The 24574-nt window shown below is 44.0% G+C and overlaps 1 protein-coding gene across 2 annotated transcripts in view; it reads left to right on the top strand.

Moving 5' to 3' along the window:
- Nucleotides 1-4626: 4626 nt before the first annotated feature.
- The window catches only part of LOC147896190 (cleavage and polyadenylation specificity factor subunit 3-I-like), a 78849-nt gene continuing 58901 nt past the window's right edge, over nucleotides 4627-24574 (top strand). For both annotated transcript variants that reach the window (XM_087382733.1, XM_087382732.1), the window contains exon 1: nucleotides 4627-4877. In XM_087382733.1, coding sequence (XP_087238859.1) covers nucleotides 4731-4877 — 147 coding nt within the window. In that variant the 5' untranslated portion in view covers nucleotides 4627-4730. The remainder of the gene's footprint in view (nucleotides 4878-24574) is intronic.

Here is a 24574-nt window from a genome sequence, read left to right as displayed (position 1 = left end):
AAACCCAGAGTAACCATCACAGAAAGTATACATCTCATGACCACTTACCTTCTCAAGAATGAGGTCTTGAAAGGGAAGAGGATGATGGCTCCTCTTGGTGGCTGCATTGAGTTTCTTATAGTCGATGCAGACCCGCCACTTGTTGTTTTTCTTTGGGGTGACTACCACTAGTGAAACCCATTCAATATTGTGAACCGGAACAATAAACCCAGCTTCTACAAGTTTCTGCAACTCTGAGCATAAAGCATTGGTCTGTAGGGATCCTAATCTCTGATACTTCTGAGCCACAAGCTTCGCATAGGCTTCAGCTCTATCTTGTGCTCTATGGCAGTCACATGGCGAAGGTGGTGGTAGCTGGTTGCGAAGAGGTCAGGGAAATCTTTGAACATTTCTAGGAACTCGTCTTTCTCACTTGGAGTGACGTCTAGGGAAAGCATAGATTCAAGCTGTTGAGGACTAGTTGTTACCTTTTCTGTAGGTGGTGGGGTCAGAGACACCCCCATCATGTAAACTTCCTCCTCTGAGATCTTCTCCCCCCTGTCTGATTCTTCCATTGATTCAAACACCGAGGATGAGAGAGTATCACTGTCTTGCTCCTCTTCTTCTTCTGGTTCAATGGCACCTGGTTGCACCGGGATGTTCTCCTTAGAAGCACCAAAAGGCATGTGTCTTGTCTTTCAATAGCTAACTGCATCACTCTTTCTCAACCATGGTCTCTCGAGTTTGGCTGGGTAACTCTTGCATGTATCTTCGATGTCCACTACATAGAAATTGACAATGGTAGTCAACCCATTGACAGTGATGGGCAAATCCTCAATGACTCCCAGGGTGGCGAGTCGTCGACCATCTGCTACCTTGATTCGAGTGGAGGAACACCTTGTGCATTTCAAATTCAATTTCTTCATGATTCGGGGCACCATCATATTAAATGCATCTCCCCCATCAACACACTTTTGACATGACAATTATCTATGATGACATCTACTGTATGTGGGTGCCGATCAATTTCTTCAGAGATAGAAGAGTGAGGGGGAAGAGGGAGCACTCTGGAAGGGATAAGAGATACCGTATATGGTGGAGCAAAAGCTACTCCAGTTTATTCCTCTATCATATATATATGAGTATACATGGGCACTGTACAAGTGGGAGGGCACACTGCCCTTTACCCCAACAACCTCCCACTTAAAGGCAATGTGCCTTTAAGGGAGTATAGTACACATATAAATACAATCAGCCACAGGCTGAAAAACAAGACGACCAGACCGTCATCCTATGCCCATCAGCATTTTACAATGTGCAAAGTGCATAGAGGATAAGCTGCTAGCAGACATCAGGTTTGCAGAATAGAAAATGACAAGCTATAGATGCCTGTCAACCAAGATCTCATGATAGATCTCACTGGGAGAGTGAACTCTCACCACCACATGCTCTTGTGCTAAGTTCATAGCACCCGAACTATCACTGTGCAAATAAAATGTCTCTGTACCACCTGTGACCATAAGCACATGACCTACAATAGACCTCTATTGGTCTACCCAACCTGCATCACCTGCATGCTGCTCCTGGAAGCATAAGGACCTGATGTCCACAAGTGCTTCCCTACTGCCAAAATTTGCCATAATCATGCTACCAACTCCCACTGCAACGGAAGCAAGACCGGAAGTGTAGCCCCAATGGCAAACATGTGAGAACCAAGTATCAACATAGTCATGGATGCATGAAGTACTATGGCTGCCATATCAACCATAACTTGCTGCTCAACTGATCTGTGATCGTCAAACCTGCTGTGTTTAAGGTATGGAGCCAATACAGGCAATGGAGTACTCAGTAACTTCCCCCTCTCCATATTGAAACAACCAAGTATCTAACAAACATCATCAAGACCATGCAGCTCCCACTGCAAAGCATCCCTGTCCATAAGGAACCATATGGCAAGTAACCTCAGAAGGATAGCAACCTCCTGAATACTGAGACCATAACCTGTCTCACTGCGCATCACATCCTGAGCTCTCATAACGGTATCAAACCTATGAAGCCAAGCTCGAGGGGATTGCTTCTGGCCATGGAGGCACTTACGAAGCAAACATATCAATGATTCTTGCCCATGCGCAATATGACCCGAGACAATAACTGCAAAAACCACATCTGTCTTGGCATAACCAGCCAATGGATCATACTGGGCATCATTAGCCGAGGTATCCTCCTCACCATGCATAGCCTCATCCTCATCTGCAAGAGGCACTCCGCATCCTGGGAGTAAATTATAACTGTCCATAGAAGATGCATCAACAATCTCCATAGGAGTATAAACCTGTGGAATACTAGAGACATCTGACCATCTCTGACCAAAATCAGGAAGTAATCGTGGCTGTCCCAACTTTATAACCTACTCACTGTGGGAAAAACCTCCCACTCCAAGGGATATAGGCTGCCCCTGCAAAGAATTCGGAGGTATCAGTGCACTTACACCCTCCTGGAATACCACTCTCCTGCTATCCACAGTCCTGGGCTGTCTAAACATAGCATCCTCTCTGACATACACATTATGGCTGCATATCTGTCTAGTTGAAGAATCCCATAACCTGTAGTCCCTACTGGACTCTCCAAGGAAGATACACCTCCTCGATGGGGAACCATGAGCCTAAGCCTCGCAGCTAAACACACGTAAATGCTCATAAAATGGTGCCTTGCCTATCAAGAAGTCAAATGGCACTCTACCATTCAGAGATCTCCTGGGTGACCTGTTAAGCAAGTATGCAGCTGTCTCACATGCCTCAGCCCAATAGCATTCGGTAAGACTTGCATATTGGAGCATGCTACCAATCCTGTCCAATAGAATCCGATTTATGCCTTCTGCCAAGGCATCGTGAGCAGAAAGATGAGGAGTGGTCAACACCCTCCTGATACCAAGTGTATCACATAGATGCTAAAATCTAGGAGAGGTAAACTCTGCATCAGCATCAGTCATCAAGCTCAATAGCTTCTTTCTTGACTGATTTTCAGCATTACCCAAGAAACGCTGAAATGAATCATATAAAAAGAGAGTGAAGACATCACAATCACTATGCTCACCAAGAACAATGCTATGTACCGTAATGGGTTGCAATCTTTTGTTTTAGTTTGGTCCGGCAAATAAGTTTCTCTTTTAAAGCCATCACTTCTATACAATGCAAAAATGTGATTCGCTAAATAAGTCAATTTAGGAAATTGCCAACCTCTACCCTCTGGCAAAGAAACACGAAAATTACCCCCTCTTGCACTCTCCTTTAGCTTTCGAAAATGACCAGATGCAACCCACAGTTTTGAATCAAAAGTCGATGCAGAACAAAGGTTGGGAATTTTCCATTCACAATCCATAGTTTTAGTCCATTCTCATCTTGATTGTTTGAGTATCTCCATTCATATGAATTTCATAGCCTCTTGTAAGGTCACACGCTACATGGAGGAAGAAAGAAAACCATGCAAAAAGCACAAACAATTGAAAGGTAGTTATTAATGTATTTGTTCACTTTTGCATCAAGTTAAGCTCCAACTCGATGCAAAACATCAACTTGGAGATTAATTCGATGCAAAAATGAAAATTAAAGTGCTCTCACACCCAAATTTCACTTAAGGACATCCCATCCCATAGCCCTATATCCTCGGAGCCTTCTACATTGAAGGTAAAGCTTTATGAAAGCCGATTCATTTTTGTATTTCATAATGTTTAAAAGTGCATACAAGCAAGAACTCAAACATGTTCTGACACGAGTTGAAGATTGAGCTCGATGTTTGACATCAAGTTAAAGCTTCATCTCCATCTCCATGAAGATTAAACTTATTGAAACAATAACTTATTACCATAGACATTTATAAATAATTAAAAATAAAATATTTTAGAAATATTTTTAAGCATTAAAGAAATGAGTACCTCACCATGTTGAATATTATAAGGGTGTCCTCACTACAATCAAGATCTACGTGTTTCTCTTTGAGTAAATGAGCATGCAAATGAGTCTTCTCCAAAACAATAACCTTGTTCAACCAAAAATAGCAATCATATTAAGGTTTCAATTGTAGGATGTCATAATTTCTCTTCAAATAGTCTTAATTAAAATTATGTTGCATAAAGAGGAGAGTCATTGTCTTCATTTGGAACAAGACAATGTTGTTGTCGATAGTGTAGAAGAAGAAGAAGCTTCTTCTTCTTCATCTGAGATGAAACCAAACCAATGATGGTGATGCTCTAGAAACTAATGACGAGTAATCAATTTTGAAAATGTAGTAAAATACATTTTTTTATAATTTTTGATAACCACTTTTCAATGGTTTGTTTGAATTTAAAATATAGTGTATGATCTTTACTTTAAATAATAGCACAATCACCTTTCTACTTGAGATCCATGATTATGCTGAAATTAGTTTCTTCTAGAAATCATATCATTTCTTGGGAGTTTTTTAAAACTCGTGTTTAAAGAAGTATGGGTTTTTTGGCTCATTCTAGAAAAGCCTTTACTCATGAGTAAAGTACTTCTTTAATTTATTTTACAAAGGCCACTTTTTGTGTATAATCTTTCAAAGATTCCAAATGTTTCTCCTAAGGTGGGAATATCACCCAAAAAATCCACAATAGGAGGGGGCTGAGAGTGCATTTCATTTCATGTTAACAAGTGAATAGCTATAGAATAGAACCTCCTTAAAATGCAAGGCACCTTGAGCCTCTTTCCTTGGGGAATTCCTCACTCGCAGCTATGAGCTCTATCAGCTCTGCCAATCCCTTGAAGCGCAAAGACTCTATCAAAGGAGTAGGTGACAAGCTCGACATCACTCCTCTCGGAGCAGGCAATGAAGTTGGTCGTTCCTGTGTTTACATGACTTACAAAGGCAAAAGTGTACTTGTAATGCTTCTCTCCCTTAGTAGATTTTCGTTTTCATTTCTCAGGAGCTTGTGTAGTCCCGAATCGTATGTGCTTCGCGCACTAGATGCGCTGACTATGGTTCTCTCCTCCATCAGTTAACGTGTACACCCTAATTTGTGAAAGGAGTGTGGACTGCTATATAGATATTGAAATTGGCCTTAAATCCATTTGCGGGAAAGTCGGAGTGCACCACCGAAACCCAATCTGTCTATAGTGTTCCTATGTGCGTGAAAATTTCTTCTTTGGTAACGCTATAATTCGTTAATATTGTGCTATGCTAAATCTATAAGTAAAATATAACGATGGATATGTTAAATCTATAAGTAAAATAACGATTCATAAGAGCAAGCAAACAGTAAAATTTGCCTCCCTTGGTTAGAATAGGCAAGTCCAAGTGTGCCTCGGTGTAAAGGTCGTAGGACAGTCATACAAACTATTTAAAAAAAAACCATAGCTTTGAGTAATAGATGCATACCATATGTCGTGTACTAAAAAAATAGGTAACACTACGTGCATGGGAGTAAAGACAGTTGATCACCTAACACTCAAGACTATTGAACTCCAGAACTGTGAGGCGCCCAATTACAGAAGTCGAGTTTCCACATGAAATCACAATTTGAAAATAAAAAAAGAAACAGTTTCTATATTTCAAAAATAGACCTTCACAAAGGAAACACTTCTTGTTGAGGAGAGATGTACCACCCTGTCACTCCATGCTCTAGCTCCGATATCTCATTCACAATCTCAATCACAATCACAATCACAATCCTAATTTCAATCACAGTTGGAGATGAAATACAAATCTCAATCTCAGTCTTGAACTCAAAATCTATTCTTGAAACCTGGGTCTCAATCTCAAAATCAATCTTGGTTAAGAGTCTTTCTCAATTCGCCTCAAAATCCGCACACATGAAGCTTCTTCCGAATCTACTTTTCCCAAAAACAACCTTGCTTTTCAGAAATAAAGCCATCGCTTTGGTTTGCTGTTTTTTAAATATATAGAATTTTAAATAAACACTAGAAAAACAGCCCAGTTCAGAGAGCCATGTATCTCCCAAATAGTGCGTAATCTGAAAATAATCAATAAGACTACTTCTGACTGTTCTTTGTTTCCTTACAACTTTGGTCTTTATCTCCAAATCTTAGGCCTCAAATCTGCGTTTTAGAATTTTGAGAGAAATCCAAGCAAAAAGGACAAGTCCAAACTGCTTTTTCATGATCTTTGGACCATCCTTTTACCAATACATGCTTTTATTAAAATGAATCATCTTCCCATATATATTTGTCTTAAAAAAATGACCGATGTTAATATTCCGATGATAAAAATACAAAAAATGTATATTCTCAATGCTCATGCATTCTTTGATCATCTTAAAGTCTTTTTCCTTACTCTCAAAGGATTTTTCCTGATCTTTGGACCATCCTTTTACCAATCTCCCAAACAGCCCCTTTTTCTCAGCTCCCTTTTTCTGAGTTCTGAGTTCCAAAAAGCCCCTTCTTCTCAGCTCCAAAACACCCTCTTTATCTACGTTTTCTGCCCCAAAACAGCTTGCTCTCACTGCTCAACCCACTTTTTTAAATTCTCAGGTCCAAAACAGCCTCTTCTTCTCAAGTTCTCAGCTCCAATTTTTCTATTCCTCACTCGTAGGTCACATGGCTCCGGATCCACATTCTGGGAACATGTAGAGAAAGTGGGGAACTACGTAAGGGTCCGGTGGATCTAAATTGCGTATGGCCAGCCTGCATTTGAGAGGTACAGCCAGTGCATGGTGGAGTGCACAAACCAAGATGGTTCAGCTCCTAGGCACTAGAAGGGCTTTAAGAACGTAGGCAGCAGGAAGCTGGAAGGAGGAGGGAGAGTAGATAGGATTAGATGTCACATCAAAAAGGTACCATACAAATCATAAGGGGCTTACTTATATAGTCCCCCTTCTTAATCCTATCTTACCACCAATTTCCCTTCTTTTTCCCCACCTATTTCCCACCTAATTCCCTGCTATTTCCCACCTTCATTACAGCCATCCTTCCCCAAGGAAATTTGCCCTCAAAATTTTATATGCGGGCTGTTAAATAGGTGCAGCAAACAGCAAATAATAATCAGCCCGGCAGGAGATAGGGGTTGTCCTGGACAATGCTCTCTGGCTGCCATGAGTTCTCATCCTCAGGGAGTAGCAAATAATAATCAGCCCGGTAGGAGATAGGGGTTGTCTTGGACAATGCTCTCTGGCTGCCATGAGTTCTCATCCTCAGGGAGTCCCTGCCGCTTGATAAGATACTCGGTGTAGACTTTGTTTCGGAGTACGTGATCCGTGAAACCCATGATGCGCTCCGGAACATAGAGTATGCGGCCCTCCTCATCCATAGGTGGTAGCTCAGGAAGGACTTGGACATGCTGTTCGACATGTGACTTCAGCAAGGACACATGGAAAACATTATGAATCCTGGAGGTCCTGGGTAGCTCCAACTCATATGCCACCTCACCAACTTTGCAGATGATCGTGTAGGGACCGTAATACTTGTGAGCAAGCTTTGTGTTGGTGTTACCTTTCAACGAGGCATAATGGTTCTTATGGAGGCATAAGTTGTCATGTGCACTGATTGGTATCTGACGTGTACTAGGTACACAGAACTAGCTCAGGTTAGCCTGGGGAGGCTTAGAGCTAGGCAGGCTTGATTCTCGGGTTGAGTGGCAAGGGTACGAACTATTTATAGGTCTTCGCTATTTTTGGCGCCAGGGCCCGAGTCTATAAAAGAGGCCCAGGGGGTCCAGTTCTCAATGAGCAGTTGGGAGCAAGTCTTGTTCCCAGGTGCCAGGTCTGATCCTGGATTGAGTCGCGGACGCGCGCCTGCATCTTAGCGTAGCCCAAGGCCCAGTGGCAGATCCAGGGCTTCACAGCGCCACCTGGTGGTATGGGACACCAGGCTGGTTTGGATCTGATTGGGAGTTCGTGCCAGTAGCTCAGCTCGTGGCTCGGAGGGGACATCTCCTGATTCGGGATCACATCCCGTAGATGTCATGGTTGGGGGTGAGCAGCCTGCTCAGATCTGATGTTGTGTGTGGTTGTTTTGCAGATCAGGGGTTTCAGGAGTGTTGGGACGTGTCAGTTGGTATCAGAGCCAGCTCCTGAGGTAGGAACTTCTGATGAGAGAATTTTTTACGGATTTCTCTTCCAGGTATGCCCTAAATTTCGAAATCTGTTGCTGCGTTTTTGCTGGCTACCTGGGATAGAAGGGGTGGAGAGATACCTGGAAAAGAAAGAAGAATAGGAGAGAGAGAAAATCGAGATCCCTGAAGGCCTGTGAGAGAAGTCTAGAGGAAGGGGAGAGAGAGCAGAAAAGCAGGAGAGGGGCGGAAAAGAGCAGCAAGGGAGGCGTGGAAGTGGCGCCAGTGATGGTACGGAGTAGGCAGGGGCAAAGAGAGGCTTGTCAGCCTGCGCAATAGAAGAGTACAGCCTGCGCAAAAGCCTGCGCAATAGGCTGTGTACAGCCTGCGCAACAGGCTGCGAACAGCCTGCGCAGGGGGTGCTTTTTTCGAAAAAAGCACCCCTCCAAAGCTAGAGGGGCTTGGCCTTTTTTGGAAGCTCAGCTTCCAAATAAGGCTGCCCTGCACCCTATATAGGTGGGGGCAGGGTACCAGCCTACTCACAAGCCAGCCTAGAGCTTCGAGCCATCATCTCGATTCAGTGCCAGCCTGCCTCATCCAACCCTGCCTGTGCCAGCGCTGCTCTGCATCGAGCAGACTGCAGCACACGTACCCAGCCTGCGTCAGCCTGCGCAGCCATCGAAGGCTCTGCATCAGCCCCGTACAGACTGTACGGAATATCTGCGCCAGTCCTGCACCTGCTGCTGCGAACCCCGACTGCGCAACTGTACCTGCACACTGTACGGACGCCGTACAGTTACGTCAGCACTGTACGGCCTACGTCAGTATCTGTACGGCTTGCGTAAGCAGCCGTACAGCCACGTCAGCGACCGTACGGCCTGCATCAGCAGACCGTACAGCTACTCCAGCAGCACGCGCATACGGTTGCGGGTTCGGAGAGGTCTCGGGATTCATGGGCTTCCGATTCGCCAGGTTCCAGCATCTCCTACCGTCAGCATCATTCGGGACGGTTTTCTTCTGCTCCATTCTCCTCTGTGCTTTGTTGCAGTCAGTTATTTCTCTCAGTTCGTATTCAAATAAGATTTCAGCCATGTCTGATGCTCCAAATCCCGAGTTCACCATGGGAGAGCAGGACTTGGATTACACTCCTGTGGGAGAGGAGGATCAGGGTCTCTATGACGACCTGATAATTAAAAAAGCCTTCAGTGAATTTACGACTGCTCTTGATGGCAAATTCGAGCAGGTCAATGCTAATCAATCGGGGTTGACACAGCAACTCCAGGGGATACAAGCAACTCTCACCCTTCTGGCTAGCACTGTACAGGCACTCACGCATGTGGATGCCATGGCTTCAGTGCTAGGCCCGAATATAACTCCAGATCTTTTTCCGGGTGACCAAAAGTCAAGAACAAAGGAGGTAGTTGACACTTGGTTGCACAAGTGGCAGGTACACTTCCAATTCCACCCCTATCCAGATGAGAAAAAGATCCAGCTTGCAGCAGGGTTTATGTCAGGTAAAGCCTTGCTATGGTGGAAAGAACTCCAGCCTAAGCCTGATACTTGGACAGATTTTGAGGGCATCTTCAGGAAGGAGTTCCTGAAGAAGGAGGATGATTACGATATCATTGGCAAGCTCAAGGCCCTCGATATGTCAAAATTAAACTTGACCTTTGAAGTTTATCTTCAAAGATTTAGGGATCTGCAAACCAGGGCCACTAAAATGGATCCAGTGACCTTGTTAGGTTTCTTCGTGGATGGTTTGCCAGACTCCTACAAGTTGCAGATAAAGAACAACAAGTGCACAACGTTGCAGGAGGCCATGACATATGCACGCATATATGATGATACCATGGCCGGTATCAAGGCAACCACAGTTACCGATACGAGTGGAAAGAACAAACGCAAGTTCTTTCAGCATACGACTGGTATTGCGGAGACGAAGTCTACGGACAACGCCTCCAGGAAAAGCTTAACTCCAGCAAAGAATGGTAAGGCTCGTTTCCTTCGCACTCTCAGGCTCAAGAAAGAAGGCCGATGTTTCTATTGCGAGGAGCGGGGCCACACAAAGAATGAGTGTCCTAAGCGGAAGAACAAAAAATTGGTGCTAGGACCGAAGCTCCAGGCGGGTCCACGTACCGCAGCCAAGGGAGCAAACCAAGTCGCGATGACAGGTATTTCAGTAAATGTCATTACCTGCCCACTTTCTTGTAATTGTACTTTCAATACTTCGTTGTTTGGTTCCCATGATCTTTTTAGAGTTTATGGAGAAGTTAGGGACCAACAGGTTCACATTCTCTTTGAATCAGGCAGCTCTCACAATTTTGTTAATTACAAATTTGTGCAGAAGATGGGGCTGTCCACAGTACCTAGCGACCACACCTATGAGGTGCAGCTTCCAGCTGGGAAGCAGTTTTGGGATCGCAAGGTTGAAGCGCTTCCTATCCGGATTCAGGCCTACACGGGCGCTCTTACATGTTATGTTATGCATCTGGAGCATGTAGACTTGTTGATCGGGATAGAGTGGTTTAAAACCCACAATATTCAGATCGGATGGACGGAGCATACGCTTTCTTTTGTAGATAAGGACACCCAATTTTATATTCAGTGTGATCAAATCTCCCCTTCTCAGGGGCCTATTGTATCTGCGATGCACTGCGATGCAGCTTCGGAATATATTAAACAATTCTCATTATGATGTCTATCAGTGTGTTTTGATTCCACTTTCTTCATTTGTTGTTTCGGTAATTAACAAGAATGAACTAAGTGTGTTTGAACACCGGGAATTGAGAATGTTGTTAGATAATTTTAAGGACGTATTCCCAGCTCAACTGCCGGAAGGTTTACCTCCAGAACGGGCAGTAGATCATCGCATAGACTTAGTCCCAGGGGCTCAACCTATCAGTGTACCACCTTATAGGATGAGCCAGGTAGAGGAGGATGAGTTAGCTATCCAGCTTCAGGATTACCTGAATATGGGCTATATCCGCCCAAGTAAATCACCTTGGGGTGCACCTGTCCTCTTAAGAAAGAAGAAAGATTCTTTCTGGAGAATGTGTATAGATTATAAACGATTAAATAAAGTCACATAGATTATAAACGATTAAATAAAGTCACAATTAAGAACCGCTATCCTTTACCTCGTTCTGATGATTTGATAGAGCGTTTGGCCGGAGCGAAGTATTTCACTAAGATTGATTTGCGTACGGGTTATCACCAAATCCGTATCTATGCTAAACACATAGATAGGACCGCATTCCGGACTAGGTATGGTCATTACGAGTTTCTCGTATTACCTTTTGGTTTGACCAATGCTCCTGCTACTTTTCAGCAGATGATGAACGATTTGTTCAGGGATTTTCTGGGCAAATTTGTTGTAGTGTTCTTAGATGATATCTTGGTATATAGTAAAACGCTTGAGGATCATATAGGACACCTCCGGGTTGTTTTAGTTGTTCTAAGACAGCATAAGCTTTATGCCAAGATGAGTAAATGTGACTTCTTTATGAAGGAGATCATTTACTTAGGACACAAGATTTCTTCTGAAGGTATTAGCATTGATCTGGATCGTATCAAGAAGGTTTTAGAATGGCCTATCCCTCAGACTGTGAAACAACTTCGTTCTTTCCTAGGATTTACGGTATTTCTTCGGAAGTCAGTGCGTGATTATTCACATATCACGACACCCTTGACCAACATATTGAAAGGTCGTGGACGCAGGTCTAATGAACAAGGCTTTTGAAACCTTGAAGTTTTCTATCAAGGAAGCACCCGTTCTTGCATTACCCGATCCTACCCGGCCTTATGTTTTGGAGGCCGATGCGAGTGATTATGCGATTGGCGCAGCTCTATTCCAAGAGGGCAGACCTGTAGCTTTCGAGAGTAAGAAGCTAGACGACACTCAATATCGTTGGCCCACACTCGAGAAGGAACTTTATGCTGTAGTGTATGCTCTTAAGGTTTGGAGACACTACTTATATGGTTCAAAGTTCCTTGTATTGACTGATCATCAGTCAATTAAGTATGTGTGTGATGGCTCAGAATTGAGAGGAAGGAAAGCTAGATGGGCAGAATTAATGCAGGATTTTGATTTCGAAATACGTTATCGTAAGGGTTCGTTGAATAGTGTGGCGGATGCCTTAAGTCGAGTTAAGTTTGTAAATGCTTTGTCATTTACGGAAATATCCTCAGACCTATTTCAATCCTTGAGAGGGCTATACGCAACTGATAGTCATTTCAGTTCTTATTGGCAGAGAGTCCAGGATGGGAGCTCCATAGTTGACCAGGACTCAGGGATTGTGCCACCTAGGATACAGGCGGCGGGAGGTCAGTGGATGATTAGGAACGGCTTGCTGTTCCGGAATGAAAAGATTTATGTGCCTGATGTTCTGGACCTTAAATCCAAGATTCTCTGGGAGTGTCATGATGCTCCTAGTGCGGGACATCCAGGTATACATAGGACTCTATCTCTTGTGAAGCATACCTTTTATTGGCCTAAGATGCGTGCATTTATAGAGAACTATGTAGTAGGTTGCCGGGTTTGTCAGGTTACTAAGGCTGAACGCCTTAGAAGCGCGGGCTTATTACAGCCATTACAGATTCCAGGTAATAAATGGGAAAGTATTTCCATGGATTTTATTACTGGTTTACCTGGAAGGCGCAAGGGTCATGACTCTATTTGGGTCATAGTCGACCGTTTGACAAAAATGGCTAGATTCTTACCTACAAGAACAACTATTTCAGCTGCTCAGTTGGCTCACGAGTTTGTGGACCACTTGTTCAAGCTGTATGGTTTGCCATCTGACATAGTCAGTGACAGGGACTCAAAGTTTACAAGTAACTTTTGGACACTTGTTTTTGAGAAGTTAGAAACTACTCTAAGTATGAGTTCCTCGGATCATGCACAATCCGATGGCAGTACAGAGAAGGTCAACCAGTTGGTTGAAGACATGCTTCGGGCATATGTATCTAAGAGACAGTCTTCATGGGAAGATTATCTACCTATGATTGAATTTGCTTACAATAGTGCAAAGCATTCTAGTACAGGTTACAGTCCTTTTATGCTTATGTACGGGTTTCAACCTAAGTCACCAGTTATGGTTGGATTAAAAGGGATTCAAAATGATGCTGCTAAGAATTTCTTGCTAGATATGCAGGAAATGTTGCAGTTTGCCAAGGAGTCTATTAGAAGTGCCCAAGATCGGGACAGATTTTATGCTAATAGACATCGTTCACCCAGAGAGTTCTCTGAAGGAACGATGGTATATTTGAGAATTCGTAAGGAATCCAAGAGCCTAAGTACTGGTTTGGTTCCGAAATTATCCCCCAGATACTGTGGCCCATTCAAGGTCATTAAAAGAATTGGACCAGTTGCATATTGACTAGAATTGCCTCCTGATGTTAAAGTACATCCAGTCTTTCATGTCAGTAGACTGAAAGAAGTCTTGGGTACAGATGATCAACTTGTTTCTCCTCATGAGATTATAGAAGTTACAGATTTGACTTTTATTCCTCACGAACCTGAGTGTATTCTTGAATTTCGTGAAAAAATCGTACTATCACAGAATACAAGATTAAGTGGAAGGATCGTGTTGAGGAGGATGCAACATGGGAGACATTACAAAACCTCCAAAGAACATTTCCAGATTTCTTAGCGAACTCAGGAGTGAGTTCTTAGAGGAGGGGGAGTATGTCATGTGCACGGATTGGTATCTGACGTGTACTAGGTACACAGAACTAGCTCAGGTTAGCCTGGGGAGGCTTAGAGCTAGGCAGGCTTGATTCTCGGGTTGAGTGGCAAGGGTACGAACTATTTATAGGTCTTCGCTATTTTTGGCGCCAGGGCCCGAGTCTATAAAAGAGGCCCAGGGGGTTCAGTTCTCAGTGAGCAGTTGGGAGCAAGTCTTGTTCCCAGGTGCCGGGTCTGATCCTGGATTGAGTCGCGGACGCGCGCCTGCATCTTAGCGTAGCCCAAGGCCCAGTGGCAGATCCAGGGCTTCACAGCGCCACCTGGTGGTATGGGACACCAGGTTGGTTTGGATCTGATTGGGAGTTCGTGCCAGTAGCTCAGCTCGTGGCTCGGAGGGGACATCTCCTGATTTGGGATCACATCCCATAGATGTCATGGTTGGGTGGTGAGCAGCCTGCTCAGATCTGATGTTGTGTGTGGTTGTTTTGCAGATCAGGGGTTTCAGGAGTGCTGGGACGTGTCATATGTGCACATAATCCCCTTCTTTAAAAGATAGATACCTCCTGTGTTCATCCGCATACTTCTTTTGCTTGGCTTGGGCATCTTGCATATTCTTTTTAGCCAATTGCAGAAGGGCATCCATACTGTCCAAGTTATTTCTTGCTTGCTGATTTTTCACAGCCATGTTTGCAACTAAAGATGGCATACCCACTGTGCATCCATACATAGCCTTGAATGGGCTTATGCCAATAGAGATGTGCTTGGTATTGTTGTAACAAAATTCAGCAAGTGCCAACCGCTTATCCCAAGACTTCTTTGTGTCATGATAGACATGCCTCAAATACTCCTCCAACCATTTGTTCACCCTTTCTGATTGTCCATCCGTGTGCATCTCTGTTGCTGACAATCTCCCGAAGGAAGCCATGATGCTTAAAAACATGCTTGATGAACTGCCAAGCAACCTGTGATGTTGAATAATGGGTCTTAGTGGGTATGAAATGGGCCTGCTTTGTCATTCTGTCAATCACCACAAAAATGCTATCCCATCCCCGCTCTGTGGATGTTACGCTCTAGCCGAGGTAGCATGACCTTGGAAGAATCAGTCGACATTTTCCTTAAAGGATCTATGTTTGTAATATATCTGTTTGCGCTTCATGTAAATGATCGTGAGGGAATTAATGTCAAGGTCCTAGGTGAGGGCTGATAGCACCAGACTAGGTGGGTCTAAGGCTAAGGGCCTAATGCAAGCAATGTGCCTAGGGGCAATTGGAATTAAAGTATCCCAAGAGAGGGGTGAAAAGATGCATTAGGAAGGCCCTATGATGATGACATGTGGCATCTAGATCCATCTAGGGAGATGGGGCTTGTTGGAGTTAGTGAGAGAAGGAGAAGGAACTTTGATGTGATTGGATTTTGATTTCTCTGTGAGCTCTCACGCTTCAACATGAATTGGCTGGGTGGAACTAAGTTGGTGCTACTCCCGTGATCTGCAGTAGTAGTTTAGGAAATGTACGTAATATTTGGTATCAGAGCGCAGGCTAGGTAAGAGAGGGGATACGTGACGACAAAACAGCCAAGCTCCAGGCTTATAAGCTGTCGTTGGAGCGGAGGGTTCTCGTAAGGCAGGTTGACGAAAAAGACAGTTGAGGAGCACAGGACGACTCTGCTACGCGTGACGCCAAACAGAGGAAAAGAGTCAAGGGGCTCGTGACCTCCACGCGATGGACTGACTTGATGAAATACAGATAGTGAATTAGTTCGTGAATTGTGACGAAGGAATTCGACGGAACAGATGCAGTTGATGGGATGATGAGCGATAAGCGAGGTGTCAAGCGTATAAGTGACCTTATCTACGAAGAAACTCAGCTTGGGAGAAATAGATTGACGAGGAACAGAGAACAGGGTCCCCGTAAGCCAGACGGAAGACATGTGATAGGAGGAGTCGTCAGCGCAGCAGACTCTAGTTGAGGAGCGTATCAATTGGTGGTACCAATCTGTGCACCAAACCAGAGCCAGTTGGTCCAGTTAGTGTAACCAGAGAGTTATCCATCCAATTACTGTGAAAAAAAAAAACAGAGAAGTTTTCTTTGGCCACCAGTTTCCACTTATCTGCTGTCAGTTAATTTCCTGTCAGAAACACAGAGTTTTGCAGAAACCTAGAGACTTGCAAAGGCTTTAGCAGAAGAAGGCTTCGGGACATTTGCGCTACGTGAAGACTCCAGGGGTATTAAATCGGGTGGCAGGAGAAAGACCAGGGAGCACTCTACCCATTTTTCCCTTTGTTGTTGTCATTTCTGTTTTGTTAGAAACAGATTAGGCTTTTGTGGTTGTAGCAGACTTGGGATGGACAGTCTTTGAGACTATGCCTGTGTGCTTCAGTCACAGTTGATTTGCAAGAATTTCCCTAGTATAGGGAGAAGCGATATTTGGATATATGCCTGTGTCAATTACCTAGTCAGTATAGTTGTTAGATTGCAGGTATTCCCTAGTATAGGGAATTGTGTCAGAATTTTGTCGGGTTGTAAATACAATGTTCTAGCGGTGTTAAAAAAAAAAAAAAAAACACCCATTGACCTGAATGGAAGCAGAAGAAGGAGCTTCCAGGAGGGACCCAGGTGAGTCAGGAGTCCGGCTGATCCAGCAGGTGTCGCGCCCAGTAGTTCACACCTTATCTGGCAGGATTGCATTACTTGAGGATGTGATACACAGTATGTCTGCCAGACCTTCTCGAGATGAGAAAGGAAAGGCTCCGATGGAACCAGAGTCTAGTCTCCATACGGTCGAGCCTAGGAGGGCTAAAGTACCTAATATTGCCAATTATAGGCCGGAAAAGTATTCTGGTCGGATGAATGACCGTAGTTCCGATATCATTGAGACCTGGTTGCACAAATGGGATGAGGCGTTTGCCATTTGTGAAATTAGAAATGATATCAAGAAAATCCGCGAGGCCACCCACATGTTTAGTGAGGTAGCGGATCGGTGGTAGATTAAACAACAGAAAGATGGTATTGCATCCACTACCTGGGAGGGGTTTAAAAGGGAATTTAGGAAACACTTCTTACCTCCTGACGAAGCATCCCGAGCTTGGGATCAGTATAGAAACCTTCGTCAGAGAAGTTTGTCAGTGGCAGAATACACTGATAAGTTTCGAGAGAGCGTAATGAAGGTTGATGGACCCCTACCTCAATCAATCCAAGTGAAAGATTTCATATTTGGATTGAATGATCGGATTAAAATGGAAGTTCGGGCTAAGTATGCGAACACCTTGGATGATGCAATAGCCATAGCCCTGAACTATGAAGATGCCAAGGGAAGTAGACCAAGTGGATTTGCGCAGGTCGGAACCCAGTATGGGTACTAGAAGAAATCTGGGTTTAAGAAGAAGTGGATTAGTAAAGGGAGTGGTTCTTAGCCGAGTGGTCAAGCCAAGCAGGCGAAACTAGCTGAAACTTCTAAATCAAGTACCACCATTGGAGTGAAGAGGAAAGTAATACCGATGGCAGCCCGGGCTTGGTCAAAGTCTCCCTTAAACCCAGAGCAAAGAGAAAAAGCGAGGAGAGAAGGCTTGTGTTTTGGTTACCTTCAGCCTCATCAGTGGAGGGATTGTCCACGAAATAAGGATCGTCGGATGGCTGAGATGGTAGTCTCAGAATGCGACGGAAATGGAGGGAAGTCCCAGAGCGGAACAGTTGCAGATTCAGCTAGCGGGATCTTCTCAGAGGTCAGTATCTTGTTTGTTATGTGTGTCTGTTGCTAAGCTAGTAATGAGTGCACCTGATAACATCTTATCTAAGCCCGCAGCAACGAGGTATACAGCCTTTAATGATACGGAGTTAATTAAGATGAAAGGGCAAGCGGCCAATCATGATGTCATTGTGTTGTTTGACTCGGCGTCAACTCACAATGTAATTAACTCCAAGCTCGTGAAGAGGCTGAAGTTAAAGACTAGCCCATTTGACTATGCGTATACAGTCAGGATGGCAGATGGAAGTTCAACTGAAGTATGGGACCAAAGGGTTACCTAGTTGGAGTTTCGTATTCAGGACTATGCTGAGAAGCTTGATTTGAAATGACTAAGCTTGCTCATGCAGATATAGCCCTGGGTATGGCGTGGCATTCTAGGAAGAATCCAGCCATTGATTGGAAAAAGCACGTATATCAATTCAAGATGAATGATGTGCTTTATGTCTTACGAGGTGAAAAAGATATACCTCAGGGACCGTTGGTTTCCGTGATGGAAATCCGAAAAGCTCAAGAAGAGTTTTTATTCCTTTGTACGGCATCGGTAGAGCCGATTGATGATTCTTCAGCTAGCACTGATGTTGTTCAAAGTGGTGAGATGGCCAAGCTGGCTAATCTAATAGTAGAGTTCTCTGAATGTTTTAGGGATGAGTTACCTTATGGATTACCTCCAGAGCGGAATGTTCAGCATAAGATTGAACTGATCCCGGGGGCAGAACCTGTAAATAGACCTCCCTATAGAATGAGTTTTACTGAAGAAGCAGAGGTGCGTAGACAACTGGAAGAATACCTCAAGTTGGGGCAAATTCAACCAAGTTTCTCACCTTTTGCTTCGCCAGTGATATTAAAGAAGAAAAAGGATGATACGTTTCGCCTCTGTATAGATTTACAGAGCATTGAATAATATCACTGTTAAGCACAGGTATGCGATGGCTCGGATTGATGATTTGCTAGATGCATTACATGGAGCCGTGATTTTCAGCAAGATAGATCTTAAGTGTGGCTACCATCAGATCCGGATTAGAGCCGAGGATGTGCATAAAACCGCTTTCAGAAGCATGTTTGGTCATTATGAGTTTTTGGTAATGCCCTTCGGACTCACCAATGCTCCAGCTACATTCGTCATGCTTATGAACGATTTACGGAAAGTTTGTAGTACATTTTATTGACGATATTTTAGTGTTCAGTAAAAGTATTACTGAGCATCGTGAACACTTAAGAATAGTGTTCAGTACTTTGAGGAACGCCAGTCTTTATGTAAATAAAAAGAAAACTATACTGTGTATGGTTAGACTTGAATATTTGGGATTCATAATTACTCCAGAGGAGGTAGAAATGGACCCAAAGAAAGTGGTTGCGATACTGACTTGGCCAATCGCTCAGAGTCTGACCGCTTTGCGATCATTCTTGGGATTTGTCCAATTTTATAGAAGGCATATCAAAGGATATTCTGAAATAGTATCGCTATTGACTGATCTGACCTCAGATAAATTACCTTTTATATGGGGATAGAATCAACAAGAAAGTTTTAACACCATAAAACAAGTTGTGGTCACAGGACCGGTGTTAAAAATAGTTGATCCCCAGAAACCGTTGTTCCTGGAAACTGATGCAAGTGGCATTGCGGTAGGAGCAGTTCTCCTTCAAGAGGGAAGGCCACTAGCCTTCGAAAGCAAGAAGCTTTCTCCCTCCCAAAGGAATTGGCCAACTCATGAATTGGAGTTGTTTGTTGTTATTCATGCTTTGAAAACATGGAGGCATTATTTGTATGGTTCAAAGTTTTATGTGGATGTGGATCATGATACTCTGAAACATTTTTGTAAATAGTCTGACTTGAGGGGCCGCCAAGCTAGGTGGGCAGAGCTCATGCAGGAGTTTAATTTGACGATTCGGTACCGAAGAGGGAAGGATAATAAGGTTGCTGATGCGTTGTCTCGCATTATGCACAATATGAGTTTTACGGTATTAGAGAGTGCTCTAATTACTGAGATTAGAGAAACTCAAAAGGTGGACGAGTTTGTCTAGAGCTTATGGCCTAAAGCTCATGTGTTTAGACCCGGGGAAGAAAAGGATGACCTGGCATCCAGAAAAGGCCAAACATATGCAAGATATGCCATAAGGGATGATATGCTAAAAAGAAATGGCAAGGTAGTAGTACCTAGTCAGAATGATCTCAGGCAGAGAGTCATTCGACAGTGCCATGATAGCCCATGTGCGGGACATCCAGGAGTCGAGAAGACATATGATCTCGTGAAGCGAGATTTCTTTTGGCCAAAGATGAAAAAGCATATTCATGAATATGTGACACGGTGTTTTTCGTGTCAGGTAAGCAAGGCCGAATGGGTGAAGCCACCCGGACTTTTACAGCCCTTGGAGATACCACTAAGTAAGTGGGAGAGCATTTCCATGGACTTTATTGTAGGGCTGCCTACGACATAAGGTGGATATGATTCTATTCTTGTGGTGGTTGATCGTCTAACCAAGATGGCTCACTTCATTCCGACTAGAGAGTCTGTTAGTGCCTCGCAAGTGGCGGATTTGTTTATTAGACATATATTTCGTCTGCATGGATTGCCTAGATCCATAGTGTCAGACAGAGATGTCAGATTTACCGATCATTTTTGGATAGCGGTATTTGAGACACTAAGGACTGTGTTGGGAATGAGTAGTGGGGATCATCCTGAAACGGATGGTTAGATGGAGAGAGTCAACCAGATTAGAGAATATGCTGAGGGCATATGTGTCATTGAGGCAACATACGTGGGACAAGTGGTTGCCATTGTTAGAGTTTGCCTACAATGATAGAAAACATTCCTCTACGAAGTTCAGTCCGTTTGAATTGAGTTATGGTTATAGACTAGCAAATCCAACTACGGTTGGAATACCTCAGAGAGTGCCTAGTGCCGCGAACAGTGTTCCCAGATTTTATCATCGAGGACGCTGATGTCTGAAGAGGGAAGGAATGTTATGCTCTAGCCGAGGTAGCATGACCTCGGAAGAATCAGTCGACATTTCCCTTAAAGGATCTATGTTTGCAATATATGTGTTTGCGCTTCATGTAAATGATCGTGAGGGAATTAATGTCAAGGTCCTAGGTGAGGGCTCATAGCACCAGACTAGGTGGGTCTAAGGCTAAGGGCCTAATGCAAGCAATGTGCCTAGGGGCAATTGGAATTAAAGTATCCCAAGAGAGGGGTGAAAAGATGCATTAGGAAGGCCCTATGATGATGACATGTGGCATCTAGATCCATCTAGGGAGATGGGGCTTGTTGGAGTTAGTGAGAGAAGGAGAAGGAACTTTGATGTGATTGGATTTTGATTTCTCTGTGAGCTCTCACGCTTCAATAGGAATTGGCTGGGTGGAACTAAGTTGGTGCTACTCCCGTGATGTGCAGTAGTAGTTTAGGAAATATACCTAATAGTGGAAGGCAACTCTGTGATGAAATCCATAGCAATGTGAGTCCGTTTGCCTTTTGGAATAGGTAATGGCTGCAAGAAACCCGCGGGTAACCGGCTGCCCACTTTGTTCTGTTGGAAGGGCAAACATTCACTGACAAATTTAACTACATCCCGCTACAAGCCATCCCAGATAAAGCTCTGTTTGACCTTTTCATATGTCTTAGTAATACCCGCATGTCCTGCCATAGGAGATGAGTGCATTTCCTGTAAGACCAATAGTCGGTACTTTGAATCTGGCACCAAATAAAATCTGTCCTTGCACCACAACAGCCCACTATGCAGCTTAAATTCAGCATGCCCCTGGCTCGATGGCCTCTATAACTCCACAAATATGGAAGCCGCCTTAGAATCCTGCATGTATTCTTCTTGAATACCATGAATCCACTGTTGGTAGATGATAGAAATGGCAGACAAACTGCAAGCCCACATACAGAATAAGGCATCTGCAACCACGTTTTCTTTCCCTTTCCTGTACTCAATGTCGAAATCATAAGACTGAACCTTAGCCAGCACCTCTTCTGCTTCATTGACAAGTTGGGCTGCGTAAGGAAATACCCGAGTGTCCTATGATCTGTCTTAACCTAGATTTTGTTAGAATTATAGATATAATTCAGCAGTGACCAATGTAATATAATAAGCTAGTTAGGGGCACTTTTCCCTCTTTAAGAGGTTTTCCCCCCTAACCGCAGTTAGTTCACTAACTATGGTTAGTGACTACTAAGGTTTTGTCACTAGGACAAAACCTTATCTCTCACTCATTGAGTTGTACTCTTTCACACTCTTCTATTGCAACTTAGCTTTCAGCTTCCAAGCTTCTAGCTCTCACTCTCTCTTGCTCTCTCTCACTCACCATTGTCTCACATTTGGTAGCAGAGCATTAGATCCAGCTCCCTACGACTTCCCCGTTGAGCTCCAGCTGCAACTCAGCTTCGCTGCTACACCTCGTCCGTACAGTCCGTACGACTGTACGAAATCCTGGCGTACCTACCTGTCGTACCAAATCGTACCTGCGTTGTAGATCTGCGTCAAACGTTCGTCCGTACTGTACCGTATCTGTCGTACTGTTCGCCGTACTGCTCACGTACTGTACCTACTCGCCGTACTGCTCACATCCCGACGTACTGCTCACGTATCGTACCTGCGCGCCATACAGATCCGCGTCGTACAGATATGCGCCATCCATTCTCCGTACAGCTCCCGCCGTCCGTACTCCGTACAGCGCCGTCGTCCGTACTCTGCACATTCGTACGGTCATCCGTACAACGTACGAATTCCGTACAAGACCGTACACTGACAGTTCCGTACTGTCAGCTCACTGTCCGTACACTTATGTTGCAGGCCTTCTGTGCAGAGTTTTATTTCTGCACGCATTGTTTGCAGATAGCCATTGTTTGGCTCAGTTTTCTGTGAGTACATTTGGGGCATTTTGTTTGTTGCAGACATTGCAATCATTGTGTAGTTTCGGAGCTACACTTGGAGCAAAAATTGCAGATTTGGTCTGAAATTTAGGGCTTTCTGCTGAAGTTGCAAAATTTGGGGCTTTCAGTGCTTGTGCCCCTTTCTGGTTGCAATTTCAAGCTCGAAATTTGGGGCTTTCAGTTATGCAGTATAATTTCTTGAAGAAATTTGGGGATTTTGTGATTACAATGCAATTTTGTAGTAAAATTTGGGGCTTTTGTAGATAAAGCGCAATTCTTGCAACATTTGGGGCTTTTTATCAATTTGCCCCTTTCCGGTTGCAATTTCAGGCCTATTTTGGGGCTTTTGTGTTGGGAGAGCAATTTCCGGAGTTTTCAGTTCATACTGCCTTTCTTGGAGTGTTTTGCAGCACTTTTGGCAGATTCTGGAGAGTTTTTGACACTTGGACAGATTTCTGATAGTGTAAGTACAGAAATCTAAGTTGCATTTACAGCCCGTGCTTGGCTGTGTTTTTTGGGAGTTGTGCATTTCATTCCCAGTAAGGGAATTCAGTTTTGTATCTGCTTCAATCTCTTTCTCAGATATGGCCCATCAAAATCAGAATGACTTCCAGTTCGGTGGTCTTTCACAGGAAGACAAGTTGGATGGTACCAACTACTCCCTCTGGAGTTTCATGGTACGCAATATTCTGATTTCTCGCAATTTATGGGATTATGTCAATGGGGATGAGATCCGACCAGCAGATATTGCACCCGCTACCCCTCCCCAGCAAGGAGGTGGAAGAGGTCGTGCACAGGGTGCAGCTGCAGGACAAGTTGTTGGTGCAGCTACAGTCACTACTCCAGAGCAGAAGAGATGGGATTCACGGGATGCCTTAGCTTTGTCATGCATCTCTCTTTCAGTGAAAAGATTTATCATTCCGCATACATCCAGGGCAGCGTGGGATATTTTGGAAAGCATGTATGCAGCTCGGAATGGTGCAAGGGTATCTTTCTTGAAAAGAGAGTTGAGTAATACACATATGGAAGAGGGTGACTCCATGTCAGTCCACCTCACAAAGCTATAGGATCTCAGAGAGCAATTGTTAAATATAGATGAAATTATTCCTGATTCAGAGATGATTACAACCACTTTGAATTCTCTTCCTGAGTCTTATCTCAGCTTTCATACCTCGCTGAACTTATCATTGAGGGGGGGGGCAAATCCTCTCACTTTTCATGAGTTGATAGGACTTCTGCTTCAGGAAGAGCAGACCAGGAAAAATTTGGCTTCACGTGCAGGTGAACAAGCCATGCTCTCAAAGTTTAAATAAAAAACAAAGGGATAGGCAAAGACATTAGTAAATCAGCCTTCCAGTGGGTCAGGACAGCCTTCCCAAAAGGCTAAAAATGATGCAAGTAAGCCCAAGAAGAAGGGTTTTTGTCACTACTGCAAAAAGCAAGGTCATCACATAGCAGAATGTAGGAAAAGGCTTGCAAAAGAGAAGAAAAACAGCTCCGGTATGGCTGTTTCAGATTCAGCTCCTCATGCATCTGACAGTGGGGATGCTGCAGCCAACTTTGTTGGACAGGATTATGCCTTTTTATCTTGCATTTCAGATTCTAGGTTGGCTGTTCCAGATGCTCGGGATAGTACAGCCACTTGCAGTGATGATACATATGCATTTTTGACTTGCAGTTATGACTCTTCTACGGATGCATCTGCTTTCAGTGTCAATGAAACACTGAACACTTGGTATTTTGATAGCGGTGCATCCAAGCACATCACTTCTAGGAAGTGTCTTTTTACTTCCTTGCATCCACCTCTCGTTGGTAAGAAAGTCACTTGTGCCAACAACTCATCATATTCAGTACGTGGCACAGGAGATGTTGAGCTCACTGCCATTGATGGCTCAATTTTCAGACTTTCAGATGTCTTATATGTGCCTGGCATAACCAAAAATCTTCTTTCAGTGTCCACTCTTAATAGAGGTGGATTTCAGGTCATCTTTGAGGATGACAAATGTGCTGTCCGAGACAGGGAAGATGACTATGCCTTAAGGTTATCTGGTACTCTGCTGCGTGGGCTTTTTCAGCTTGATATTTTTGAGAAAAGAGCAGCCCATGCTCTTGCAGTTTCTACCCCTACAGCTGCCATGTAGAATGGAGAATTATGGCATGCCCGATATGGCCACATGCATTACAACAGCTTGATGACACTTCAGAAGTATTCTATGGTTGATGCATTGCCACCTCTTGAGATACCTCCTCCACATGCCTGTGAAGGGTG

Source organism: Dipteris shenzhenensis, chromosome 12, assembly GCF_047967505.1.
Source record: "Dipteris shenzhenensis isolate YYH24624 ecotype China chromosome 12, Dip_SZ_1.0, whole genome shotgun sequence".
NCBI classification, from domain to species: Eukaryota; Viridiplantae; Streptophyta; class Polypodiopsida; order Gleicheniales; family Dipteridaceae; genus Dipteris; species Dipteris shenzhenensis.
Note: the sequence above shows the minus strand (reverse complement) of the source record. Positions and strands in the feature narration are given on the sequence as shown.